The sequence below is a fragment of the Phoenix dactylifera genome, chromosome 18 (genome assembly GCF_051530095.1).
Source record: "Phoenix dactylifera cultivar Ajwa chromosome 18, Ajwa_hap1_PhDact_Kaust_v1.1, whole genome shotgun sequence".
In the NCBI taxonomy this organism is placed as follows: domain Eukaryota; kingdom Viridiplantae; phylum Streptophyta; class Magnoliopsida; order Arecales; family Arecaceae; genus Phoenix; species Phoenix dactylifera.
In genome coordinates this window covers 16,598,210-16,610,021 of record NC_143207.1, presented here as the reverse complement: position 1 = coordinate 16,610,021, position 11,812 = coordinate 16,598,210, and the positions used below count along the sequence as shown (strand labels likewise).

Here is an 11,812-nt window from a genome sequence, read left to right as displayed (position 1 = left end):
AAAAATTTCATCTCTTATCCTTATCTTAAAAACCAGCAGACTGTTTTAAGAGGAAAAATTATATCCTACACCGGATACACCAATATAGCCATGTACTAGTATCCCAATCATCTCATCTCATTTCTATGGGCCAATCATCGAGACAGACAAATATTAATCAAAATTTATAGCAACAAAACGAGATGATTGGCATAATACATAGCTTTATATTGCATGCAATGCAGGGAATGATTTCTCAATCACACCTAGGAGTGACCCATCCTGAGCAAGGGCCTGCAGCAAATCTCCTCTTTCCCAGCACCTCCCCAAATATGCTAGTATCTCGTTTTGCCATGTATTAGTATTCCAATTATCTCATCTCATTTTTATGGGCCAATTATAGAGACGAGTAAATATTAAATAAAATTTATAACAATAAAATGAGATGATTGGCATGATACATAGCTTTATACTATATACAATGTAGGAAATGATTTCTCAATCACACCTAAGAGTGAACTTTCCTGAGCAAGAGCCTCCAAATCTCTTCTCTTTTCTAGCACCTCCCCAAATATAATAAAAAAACACTGAGTGCTACCCTTGCCTAAGTTGGTGGCCCACCTAACCCTTTCTTCCTTCTTTCTTTTTGTTGATCTATGGGTACAACTAGGCTCGCCCTGGTTCATACGGCCATGGCGTCAATTCCTTTGCTGTGGGCTCCACCAGTCACGCCACAAGGACATGCATTAAAGAATGGACAGCGGTGCGCCTCCAACCGCTAAGCCATCGCCCATGCATGGTCCCAAACTGCACCACGTCGGCAGGTGCAATAGCTCTGACCGGAGCGAACAACGTGAGAAGGTGGCCTTCGTCGTGTTCTAAATTAAAGTCACATTTCCCCGTTCACGTCCCTTCCGGTTTATTTTTTTTCCCCTGGACAAAACCATTTGCCGACATGGCTTTTTCCTCGCAAAACCATTTGCCGACACGGGTTTTTTTTAAGCCATTTGGCGGTCTCGTTCTACACGTGCTTCTACTTTTCAGCGGCAAACTTGATTGCAACCTCTTTTTGGTTACTTATTTTTAATTTAAAACCACAAATTAGGAATTTTTCGAGTCTCAAATTTAGTTATGTATCGAAATTAAGCAGATTAAACTTTAAACTTAAATTTGATTCACACTAATCAACAATTAGGAGGTCTTAGAGGATACATGTTAATGTCGGTAGATGAGCATTCGCGTTAATGTCGGTATGGCTTGCAATTAAGGATGATGATGTTAGTTTATAAGATCAATCAAATTAAAACTCTTCCTTGATCACTTTCAAAGAGAATTGCATGAAAGTTCCAAGAAGTTGCACGTTTATGGTAAAGTCATCAAATATAAGGACTTCATTAGCCAAAACCAGTTCTTTATATTTGTTACAAAAGTTTAGAATGACTTTTCCGATATGTTTTCGGTCGAGAACAATATGATCTTGGATTAGTATGCTAGGCAATCATAATATTTTAATTTAAAAGCAATCGCATAAACATGCAAGCAAACCTAATAATACCATCACATTATTACTTTAAGCTCAACATGCAATATTTAACACGCACAAAGACCTCAATGTTTGACGCATGAGACTCGTAAAAATAAAAGATAATCCGATGGCCGCCGACTAATACATCATATGTCATGCTTCTAAGCCAATGTAATAAACATATTATCGAGTCTTCTAAAATAGTAATAAAGTATGAGACATAACCAGGCCTATTAATAAGTCACCAACAAAAATATGGATATTTAAAGATTAGTGTCTAACCTAAAACCTAGGTATCAATATGAGACTGTAGAGACCGCCAACTCGAGCTACATTCCAGAAGCGGTGCTACCAAATCGCAGAAACATGCTAGAATGGACTTAGAAAAATTTGTGCTCCAACCAAAATTCTGAAGTAAAGGTGGGGAATCCTTCACATGATGTCATTGGAATAAGTCATAGGCAAAGATATTGCCAAGTCACCTTATGCTTCGAGATATCTGGGCAATGGTGAGGGACAGAGAGGCCTTCCAGGCCAAGCATATTTTCTGTAAAAGTAATGGGATTGCGGACTGGATGGCTAATTATGTAGCCAGTCACTCTAGTAGTACCCTGTGGGCTGGAGATGGAGAGTTGCCATTGACACTCCGAGGTATTTTGTTTTTTGATTTAATTGGGTGTATCCGTACTCGTCAGGTATGATCTACCCGCTTTAGCCCAAAAAAAAACAGAAATACTGCCAAAGTGACCATAGTATTAATGGTAAGAATGCATCTTCAAGGCCAAGGACCAAGCTTTCAATCAAAAAGAAGCCTTCCGGGTTGGTGCGCAACAAAACAGTCCTGTAATCTATACGAGCAAGATCTTCGACAGCAATGGCAATGGTGATTGATGGATGATGTTGGCTTCCATACCATATGCCATATGTAGCTGATTGTGACCATCTTCCATGCTAGGTACCTAACTTTAATCAAAACAAGCAATTGGGATTGATGGATATAGGCCCTGCAATTTCTACCAAACTTCGGCTATAACATTAATGGTGATTCATGGACACTGGTGGCCCTTCCAAATGCGACGGTAATCAATTCTCGCTTCATTGTGGAAATATGTATCTTTCGATATGATCTTTCGACAGAATTAACTTTTATTAAAGATGGGGTATATGTATTTATGAAAGATTAGAATATACAAACACAAGCATATCGTAGAGCCAATATGCTCTATCTTCCCCTATGACGTGCATGAAATGGAGCAGCCATTCATGCAGTTGATATTCTTTTAATCAATTATCTAATGTAAATCGGGGTCGATATGGGAGACAAAAGTTCGAAGTATACAGTAGAGATAATCTTTGTCAAACCAACTTGGTGGCTGTTCTAATTACTCCAAGTAAACAACAATTATTGTTTCCAGTTCAATATATGTAGGTGCTTCAAGAGACTACTTAATTATGCACCAAGCTAATTAGTCTGATAATAACTTTATTATGAGCAAATGAAAACTCTCTCTGTATGTGTGTGTGTGTGTGTGAGAGAGAGAGAGAGAAGAAAATGCAAATCCAATAATATAAGTTAACAAACATTTATACATATGATTGCCATCATCAATTTATTTGTCCATTTCTCTCTACATTGCAGTACATCCATCCCCTTTCTTCTTATAAGCAACAGAGCAACGACTGAATTAAAGTCAGATAGTACTTTGCTTCAGAGATTTGAACAACATCTCCTTTCTTTTACCCCTTCGACTCAGAGCTCTGCTCTGGCTTTGAAGCTGCTCGACCCAAATTAAGCCAGGACTTGCTATGCTCTGGCTTGGTTGCTTCTGCTGCCGCCGGAGAGGAAGCATTCACTTGGTACGGGGCTTTGGTGCTAATCCTGAAAAAAAGTTGACAACCATAAGTCTTCTCCAATTATTCTCAAAATAATCATTAGTCTTCCCTCTTAAGAATTTTCCACATAATATGATCACTGTGCATGAATACTCACCGATCCTTTCTCTTCTCAAGAAATCTATGGAGGGAATTCTTTCTTGCTATGGGCATATCTGTCGTTCGATAAGAAAAATATATATCATTATGAGTCATATTAAAGTCTCTGACCATGACTAGATCTGACAAGATACTATAGAACTAATTAACGCATCATGCTAGGTTGGGAGCTAGTTATGAAACATTTGAAGAACTTAACTTTAATTAATAGAAAATGATTGTAAAAGAATTGTTACCTGAAGCATTGGCTTGGGCAGGTTTTGGCATGCTGTCTTGAAGCATCAAAGTTTGGCTGCCGGAGTTGCATGCAATATTAGAACTATGTTGGTGAGAAAACTCAAGTCTTGCTGCAGTAGTTGAGGATGGGGTGGTAAAACTCAAATTCTTAGCAGCCAAGCTCTCCTTGCTTGCCATCTGCATCAAATCCCCAACTTTTTCTGCTGGAAAATTGTCCAAAACCAATACTTTTCCAGCGTAGAAAATTGTCAATTGATTCTTCTCTGGCTCCCTACATAAAACAAATTAAGGCATGAGAATTAAACTTTGGAGAGAACAAGGTCTTGTGTTAACTTATTCTTCTCTCTCTCTCTCTCATTTTTTTTTTTTTTTTTGGTTTGGAATGAGGAATCAGAAGTCAGCATACTTATTATGGGAGATCACGCTGGATTCCTTCTTAGCCGAGACAGCAAGGGAGTCAAAGCCGGCATGCTGGGGAAAAAGCTCCATAGATTTTGGAGAAGGTTGGTCTGAGCCATTGTGGGCATGGCCTTCTGCCGACACAGCAACTCCCGGCATCAGGCTCATGGTGGTGGGCGCCTGAATTATTCCTGAAATGGAAAAGAAAATAATCGATTAAAAATTATAATTATTTAAAATTTTAGAAGATTCTAACTGAATTTAATGACAATAAATGAGTCGAGCATGCAAATGAATATTTAAAACTTGAGAAATCAAAATTGGAAAAAAAAGGGAAAGGAAAGGAGGAATATCGGTACAGGAGTTGGATAATAAAACATGAAAAAAATACAGCATGAAATCAAAAAATAAAAATAAAAATACTTAAATTTGGTTAAAGTGAAAAAATAATGGTTTCTAGATATTTTGACAGGGAAAGGGAAAAAAAAAAAAATCTAAGGTTGAATCTAGAAAATCTATCTCTTTAATTACAAAAAAATAAATTATACAATACTTAGATTCCACCACATTTTCTTCCATCATTTTTAAATTCATCAAAGGAAAAAATAAATGTTTTTAATAAAAAAATATTTTGAGAAAAAAATTAAAACTCCGAGATCCAATCCACCAAATCTATCTCTTTGATTCCAAGAAAACAAAACAACAAGTCCACAGAACTCCCCATAAAACAGGTCTCAACTCTATCTCTTTCCAGGGGAAAGAAGGTAGGCTTAAAAAAAAAAAAACACATAAAGGAGCAAAGGAGAAGAAGAAGAAGAAGAGCTCAGGTAAAAATCTGACCTTTAGCTTGTTCAAGAGGCCGAGGGGCGACGCCGAGGCCGATATCGCCGAAGCTGCCCTTCTCCTTCAAGTACCTGCTCAGCCGGCTGCAGGTGACGGAGAAGTTGGACTTCTCCCCTGTTTTCTCTCCTCTCTTCCCTCTCATATCCGCCATCCTTTCTCTCTCTCTTCTTCCCTTCCCTTCTCCTCTCCACCTTTTGCTCTCTTTTTATTCTCTTCCTTTCTTCTCCTTCTCCTCTCCTTTGTCCTCCTCCTTTCCTTCCTTTCCTCTTCTTATCCCTTTGTTTCTCCTCAATTCCTTTGGTCTCTTTTCTGAGCTTCTTGGCTCATCTTTATGGCCCTTGTGCTCCCAAGAGAGAGAGGAAGAAGGTAAAGGATGAGCTCAAAAGCACGTGCCTTTTGAGCGGACAAAAGAGAAGGGAAAAGAAAGGGGATGAGGAAAGGAAAGAAGCTAGAGTTATCGACCTCGTGCGTGTTTACATGGAATTTAAAATTCTTGCCATCTTGATTGATGCCGTGCTACAGTTGCTTGCCAAGGAATAGCGTTTATGTGCTTCTTTGTACGTGGTGGTGCTCGTTAGTGTCATTTGGTTCGACCAATGGCGTCGCCTTGTCATCCTTTCAATGCAGTGTGGCATAATCTTAGCTATTACTTGATTGTGAATTATGGCTTGACTTCATTATACCAGTAGTTGTGGTTGTAGTGATCACTATCACCATTGCTTAAAAAAATATTGAATATGATGGCATGTCTTTCTCATGCAAGATATTACATGTATTTGTTCAAATATACTCTTCATGTTCGGGGGATTGAGCCAGCAGATTAAATTTGACCGATGTAAGAATATGACTGTTGATAAGTCCAGCTATCTCGATCGCGTCTTGCGTCATAGATACAATATTCTCTGAATTATTGAAAACTTTTTGAATTATCCTTGCTTTTTCTCTCCAGTGGAGGATTTCCTGAGCCTTATGACTCATTCGTGAATTATTTATGACTAATTTAACATTTTTTATGTATTATACTATTATATATTGTTACTAGAAGTGATTTTCTTTCGCTGTTATTTAATATTTTTTCTCTCCTGTGCCTATTTTTGCCTCATTCTTGCTTTTTTTTAGTTTTATTATTTTTTATAATTCTTTGTTATTCAAATTTTTGATGAATTTTTGATGAATTTTTAAATTTTTAAATTCTAAATCATTCTATCCCGTCATCTTGAATGTTAAAATTGTGTTAGGATAATCTAGGATCAATTGGAGGCAACTTTCGTGTGATGCAACTAAATACTTAGGATATATTTGGTTGGTTAGAATGGAAATCAGGAATATGAAAAACGAAACCTAGAAAATTAATTCCTATCAAAAATAATTAGTTTGATTCATGTGTTAAGATAAATCTAGATAAATCCTTAAGGAATGAAACGGCTTGATAGACCGCATATTAATATAAATATTAATATATTAGTATAATTTAATAATATTATTTCTTTAATATAATTACTAATAAATATTCTTTATATCATAATATTGTTAATTTTATGGTATTGCTAAATATTACAATATTAATAATAAATCCAAAGATGTTTTAGAATTATTTGGGAGAAATAAGCGGTCTGGCGTCGGCATCCGCAATAGTTCACGTGAAAAATGCTGGGAGCCGTCCAAAGGCGACGTTTCACCCGGGACTCTGTACCGCGATGTTCGGGCGTCTACCAGTTGCTGGGTCGTCATCAGACGGTCCGGATCGGATGATTGGAATTTGACATGACAGCCGTCCGATCGATGTGCCCGGACGTGGACTTGAAACTATGGAGGCTGGCTGGTCGGGGGTGGTTGTCCTGGTTTGACCATGACTCTCCCCAAATGGGATCCCCTGCATGGCTCTCTATATAGGGCTCAGTTGCAATTTGGGTTGAGGCTCATTATGCTGCTGACACGTGTATACCTAATCTTATATTGGCTACTTTTCAAATGTGGTCCAACCGATTATAATTCCATTAAAATGGGCCTAACTCGGCCACTTAAGCTCACAATCTTGACAAAAATGTACCTAAAATGGTGGCAGAATTGGAGGTTTTATTGTATTCTAATTAGTAGTGTTTGAATTAACGTTGTGCAAAGCCTTAAAGATGCCATTGAGATGGTAGCTCAGTAGAACGGGGCCTTTCTTCCAACCAAGTGGTTCCGAGTTCAAAATGCACGAATATCGATTAAATTGTGGAGACCGGATGCTTCCTGCTCTGACACGAGGTTTGGAAGGGCTACTGATCCGCTGGTAGCCTCGGTGGTACCAGTTGTGACGTACTTATACGGAGGGTTCATGCCGGAGCTTAGAGGGGTATTCAAACCGGCCGCGGTGCCCAACACACGGTCATTTCTACCCGCATCGAACATTCACCTGGCAGGATGGGGGTCCAGTGGGGGCTGCTACGCGGGGATGGGCTTGTCCCTTCTTCCTCCCTTCCTCTTTCTTTTAGCCAAAAAAAAAAAAACCTCAAAGATTAGGCATCCTATGGCCCTTGCCTCAAGTAAAAGTCCTACTCTCAAATTTAATATGAAAGGATCTAGCTAAAGTTTGACCTAGCCCTAACCTAATCACACCAACTTTGATTAGTATATATATTTCGAATAGGAAAAATTGCAACCTGTCTGGGATTAGCTCTTGTGACACATAATTTATAAACAACATGCTGACATTATTATCAACGTGCTATTCAGACCGAGTCAAATAATTACTAGGCTGCTAACCTACTGCATATATATATATATATATATATATGCATATATATCGATAAAAAAAAGAGACAAAACAAAGAAGTAGAAGGCCATAATTGTTGTGCTTGTAATGTATCCTCGTGCTTCCAATAACTTCTCGTTTACCACCAAAGTAATAGAAAGAGGGTCATGACTCATCATATTATTTGCTACAAAAGGTCGAATTAATTGCCTCTCAAAATATCTCATCCATCATTAATTTCATCACCATTTCATAATGATATTGACCATGCAACACATAGTATTATCATTTGAAAAAAAAAAAAGATAAACAACAAGCAAGATAACTAATTACTCAATATATTGCCAGAGAAGCTGAACTAAAGTGGACATTTTAGAAATAGGTTCTCTAACATTTTAGAAATGGAAGCTGAAGTTACACTTTGAGGATTAATAACGGGGATTTCCATCGTCTTAACTCAATTTATATATTTTTGAGCTAAAGAAAATTTAATCTACTTTAAACTAGTCCACCCCAACTAATTGACTTACGTCGGACTAAACTTCTGTCTAAACTCAATCTAATTAAACCTAATGTAATGTGATCCAACCAAACTATATTATATTACAGCAGAGCAAAATCATCAAGATGCAGTTAAATTTGGAACTCCCATTCTAGCTTGATCTATTTTCTTAATCTTCTTTATGAGTAAGGCTAACCATGCCTATCTCTTTCATCAAGATGCGGTTAAACTTGGTTCTTAATCTTCTTCATGAGATGCCATCCTTCTTACTTACGAGTTTTGTATTCGCCCGGTAGGGCCAGGATTTTTGGGCCCCACAAAGATGACTTGTCGCATCACGGAGTAAGGCTAACCATGCAATGACAAAGCTTGTGACCAATAGCTTTCACAACATTCCCCGTTCGGCCAAAAAACGCGCGTGCCTGCGGGTCCCATTAAGTACATGACGTGTGAATTTCAAACTTACCTGGAACGGGATGGATGGTCAAATATACATCAAAGATTAATGAGATTTATTTTTTTTTTTTTTTTTACAACGGCGGCTCACATCCGACGGATGTGAATGCGACCAATAAGATCAAAAAATAACAAGCTACGAAAATGCTCCAGCGTAGACTCGTGATCTCCTAGATGAAACCTCCTGAGTGATGAGCAGCAAAGGAGGCAACCCAAACACCAGCACTGTTTGCCTCCCGATAAGCATGTGTAACTAAGTGGGACCCACACTCCCTCAGGAGGCAGTGGATATCGTGGAGCAGCGGCCGCTCCCAGATGCGTATCCTCGCCCCCCAAATTCACTTGATAACTGTAGCCGAGTCCCCCTCCAAAAATATACACTCCACGCCCAGCACCTGTCGTGCATAGGAGACCCCCTCCCATGCCGCGCGAAGCTCGGCGCATACCACAGACGTGTCAAAAACAAATCACCCCCTACTGCCCCCAGTCTGGCGTTGTGGTCTCTGATAACAAATCTCACACCTCTGCAGCTCCCTTCCTTGCTCACACTGCCATCGAAGTTCACCTTAAAAAAGCCAGGGGGTCGGGGACCTAAGAGACAAGGATGGACCCGAACGCTGTAGTAGCAGAATGAGTGCCTTAGATTTCCTCAGTGAGCCCAATAAGCGAAACCTCCGAAGTGCCGAGAAACTCCACAGCATGCAGAAGAGCTTGGTCCGCCACTACCCTCAGGTGAGAGCCACCATCCTCAAAGACCCGGGCATTCCTATCCAACCAACTATGGTAAGCTAAGTAGGCAGCTCGTGTCCCCCCCTCCTCGCGCCCGGGACTCCTCACCAAGTCCTTCAGAAAACCCATATAAGTCCTCTATAGACGACCATCTCTGCCGATGGCTGGGGTGGGCCGAGGCACACTACCAATCCGACCAGCACACGGGCACTCGAATAGGACATGGTAGATAGAATCGTCCACCTCTGGGCATGCCACGCAATCTGAAGGAATTCGCACTCCCCGCCTGACCAACACACTTCTGGTGGGCAAACACCCCCACGCCACTTTCCAAAGGAACAACGTAACATGGGGGCGGATATGCAACCTCCAGATCCATCCGCAATCCAACTGCCGCACTGAAGGCCTCCCAAGCAACCCAGAGATATCACAGGCTCGCACCACTAATCTCTCAGTCAGGCTCCAGACCCTCCTGTCTGCTGTCACTCATGTGGGTATCAGTACAGACAGGACCCGCTCCGCCAGCAGCTCCCTAAACATCGATCTGACAAGGTCTTCATCCCACCTCTGCTCTCCTGGAACGAAAAGATCACAGACTCTACGACCTTTTAGCTCTCCCTGATCGTACATGGTGGGCCAGCTCTGCAATAGGACCTCAGAGAGCCACCGGTCCTCCAAGATTCTAACGTCTGCCCATTCCCAATCTTCCACCTAATCGTCGCTGATACCACGGGGGTGCGAGCACAGATCTCTCGCCAGATGAAAGAGGAGCCCCGTCCCACTCGGAGAGCAGATGGAAGAGCTGGATCCCCATACTTGGCCCTCGGTAGCGCTCCCTAGAGACTCTCCAACTCAAGAAGAAACCTAGTTGTCAGCCTGGTCACTAGAACCTCCCGTTGCTCCACCAAGGAGTGGATCCCCAAACCACCCCTGCTGGTCGGCTAGCATATAGTCTCCCAGGCTTGAAGGTGGAAGCCTCCTCTATCACCCCTCTGCCCCCAAATGAACCTCCTAAGCAGTCTCTTCAAGCATCATAGTACTTCTAGGGGTACCATAGTGTGAGCCATCAAATAAAGAGGAAGGGAGCTCAAAACTGACCGTACTAGCTAACCCTGCCCATCATAGACAAGGCGCCTGCCTGCCAACCCTCCAATCGTCGCCTGAGACTCAGCTCCATGGATGAGCGCTCACCCCTGCGAAGCCGTCGGCAAGTGATCGGCACACCGAGGTAGTGCAAAGTCCCCTCTTGCTCCCCTATGCCCAATATGCGCATGATTGCGGCCCTCGTACCAACGTCAATCTTCGGGCTGAAAGAAATAGCAAACTTCGTCAGGTTCATCTGCTGGCCTGATACCCCACAATAGACCCCCATAATCCTATGAATGGTCAGAGCTGAACGCCTTGTCGCATGAGCCAGAAGCAAACGTCATCCGTGAAGAGCAAGTGCGATAATTGAGTCAGGCCTCCCGCCGGTCTATATGCCTCCACCTTCTGTCCCACCGATGCATGCCGAAGAGCTCGTGACAAGGATTATGCATTTATAATAAATAACAGTGGTGATAGGGGGTATCCCTGCCTCAACCCTACCGATGATACAAAAAACTGCGATAGGGAGCCATTAATCAATAAGATTAATGAGACTTCATCTACTAGTGTAAAAGCTTTCAGTTCCAACACATGCTGGAGTTTAAATTAGATTTTCATTTTTTACTCTTTCCTTTCCTCTTCATAGAAGGAAGCATATCAAAGTGGCAAATGAAGTATATTTTTTATTATTCAATCAAAAAATCACATTTCTATACTCCAAAAAATGCTTTTGTAGCATACGTTGTATAAGTCCGAAATTCTAGATTACCTAGCTTTTGCAGCACACATTGTATATGTGGAGTTCTAGCATGGAAACACATCAGCTTGTATGGATGGTGAACTTTATTGATGGTTGTGCTATAAACTTGGAGTGTAGGTCTCGCCTTCATCAAAGAAGGATAACTAGAACTTATAAGTATTCGATATAGGGTTTCTTTGATCTACTGACTTCTCATCTTACAAATTTGCAGTATTCCATCGAATGTTAGAGAGCATGTATTTCTTCACTTCAAGATCAATATACAGCAAATTTTATGATGGTAATTTTTCTTCGAAAGAAATGAGAGAAATGTGGATCAAAAGAAAGAATTAGTTTGCTTCAATATTGTGGGTGAAAGAGATAGGCTTGTCTGACTTTGCTTTGACTGCAGGCAATACACTTGAATCACACAAGCACCATGTGCTTTCTGTGCACAATTCCAAATCCCTCACTTGGGAAAGACCACTAAAAGAAGAGGGAGGAAGATAAAAAGAAGCTGAGATTATCCCTGAACTTTTCTGATATAATCTTCTTTTACAAAAATAGACTTTGTTATTCCAATTTTCA

General features: G+C 40.7%; 1 protein-coding gene across 1 annotated transcript; it reads right to left on the bottom strand.

The window, feature by feature from the left end:
- Positions 1 to 3,048: 3,048 nt before the first annotated feature.
- On the bottom strand, positions 3,049 to 5,407 carry LOC103703305 (protein TIFY 10a). The gene is made up of 5 exons (XM_008786118.6): positions 4,973 to 5,407; positions 4,140 to 4,323; positions 3,733 to 4,004; positions 3,495 to 3,552; positions 3,049 to 3,383 (listed from the first exon to the last, which is right to left on the bottom strand). Exons 1-5 carry the CDS (start codon positions 5,124 to 5,126, stop codon positions 3,242 to 3,244), a joined length of 810 nt encoding a protein of 269 aa, XP_008784340.3. The 5' UTR covers positions 5,127 to 5,407; the 3' UTR covers positions 3,049 to 3,241.
- Between the last annotated feature and the right edge of the window lie 6,405 nt (positions 5,408 to 11,812).

Bases quoted from the DNA above. Each gene is read 5' to 3' on its own strand.
- LOC103703305 (XM_008786118.6), bottom strand. From the start codon at position 5,126: ATGGCGGATATGAGAGGGAAGAGAGGAGAGAAAACAGGGGAGAAGTCC. The intron at 4,324-4,972 runs GTCAGATTTTTA...TTTCCATTTCAG, and splicing joins GCCTCTTGAACAAGCTAAAG to GAATAATTCAGGCGCCCACC. The intron at 3,384-3,494 runs GTGAGTATTCAT...ACTTTTTTTCAG, and splicing joins CTTGAGAAGAGAAAGGATCG to GATTAGCACCAAAGCCCCGT.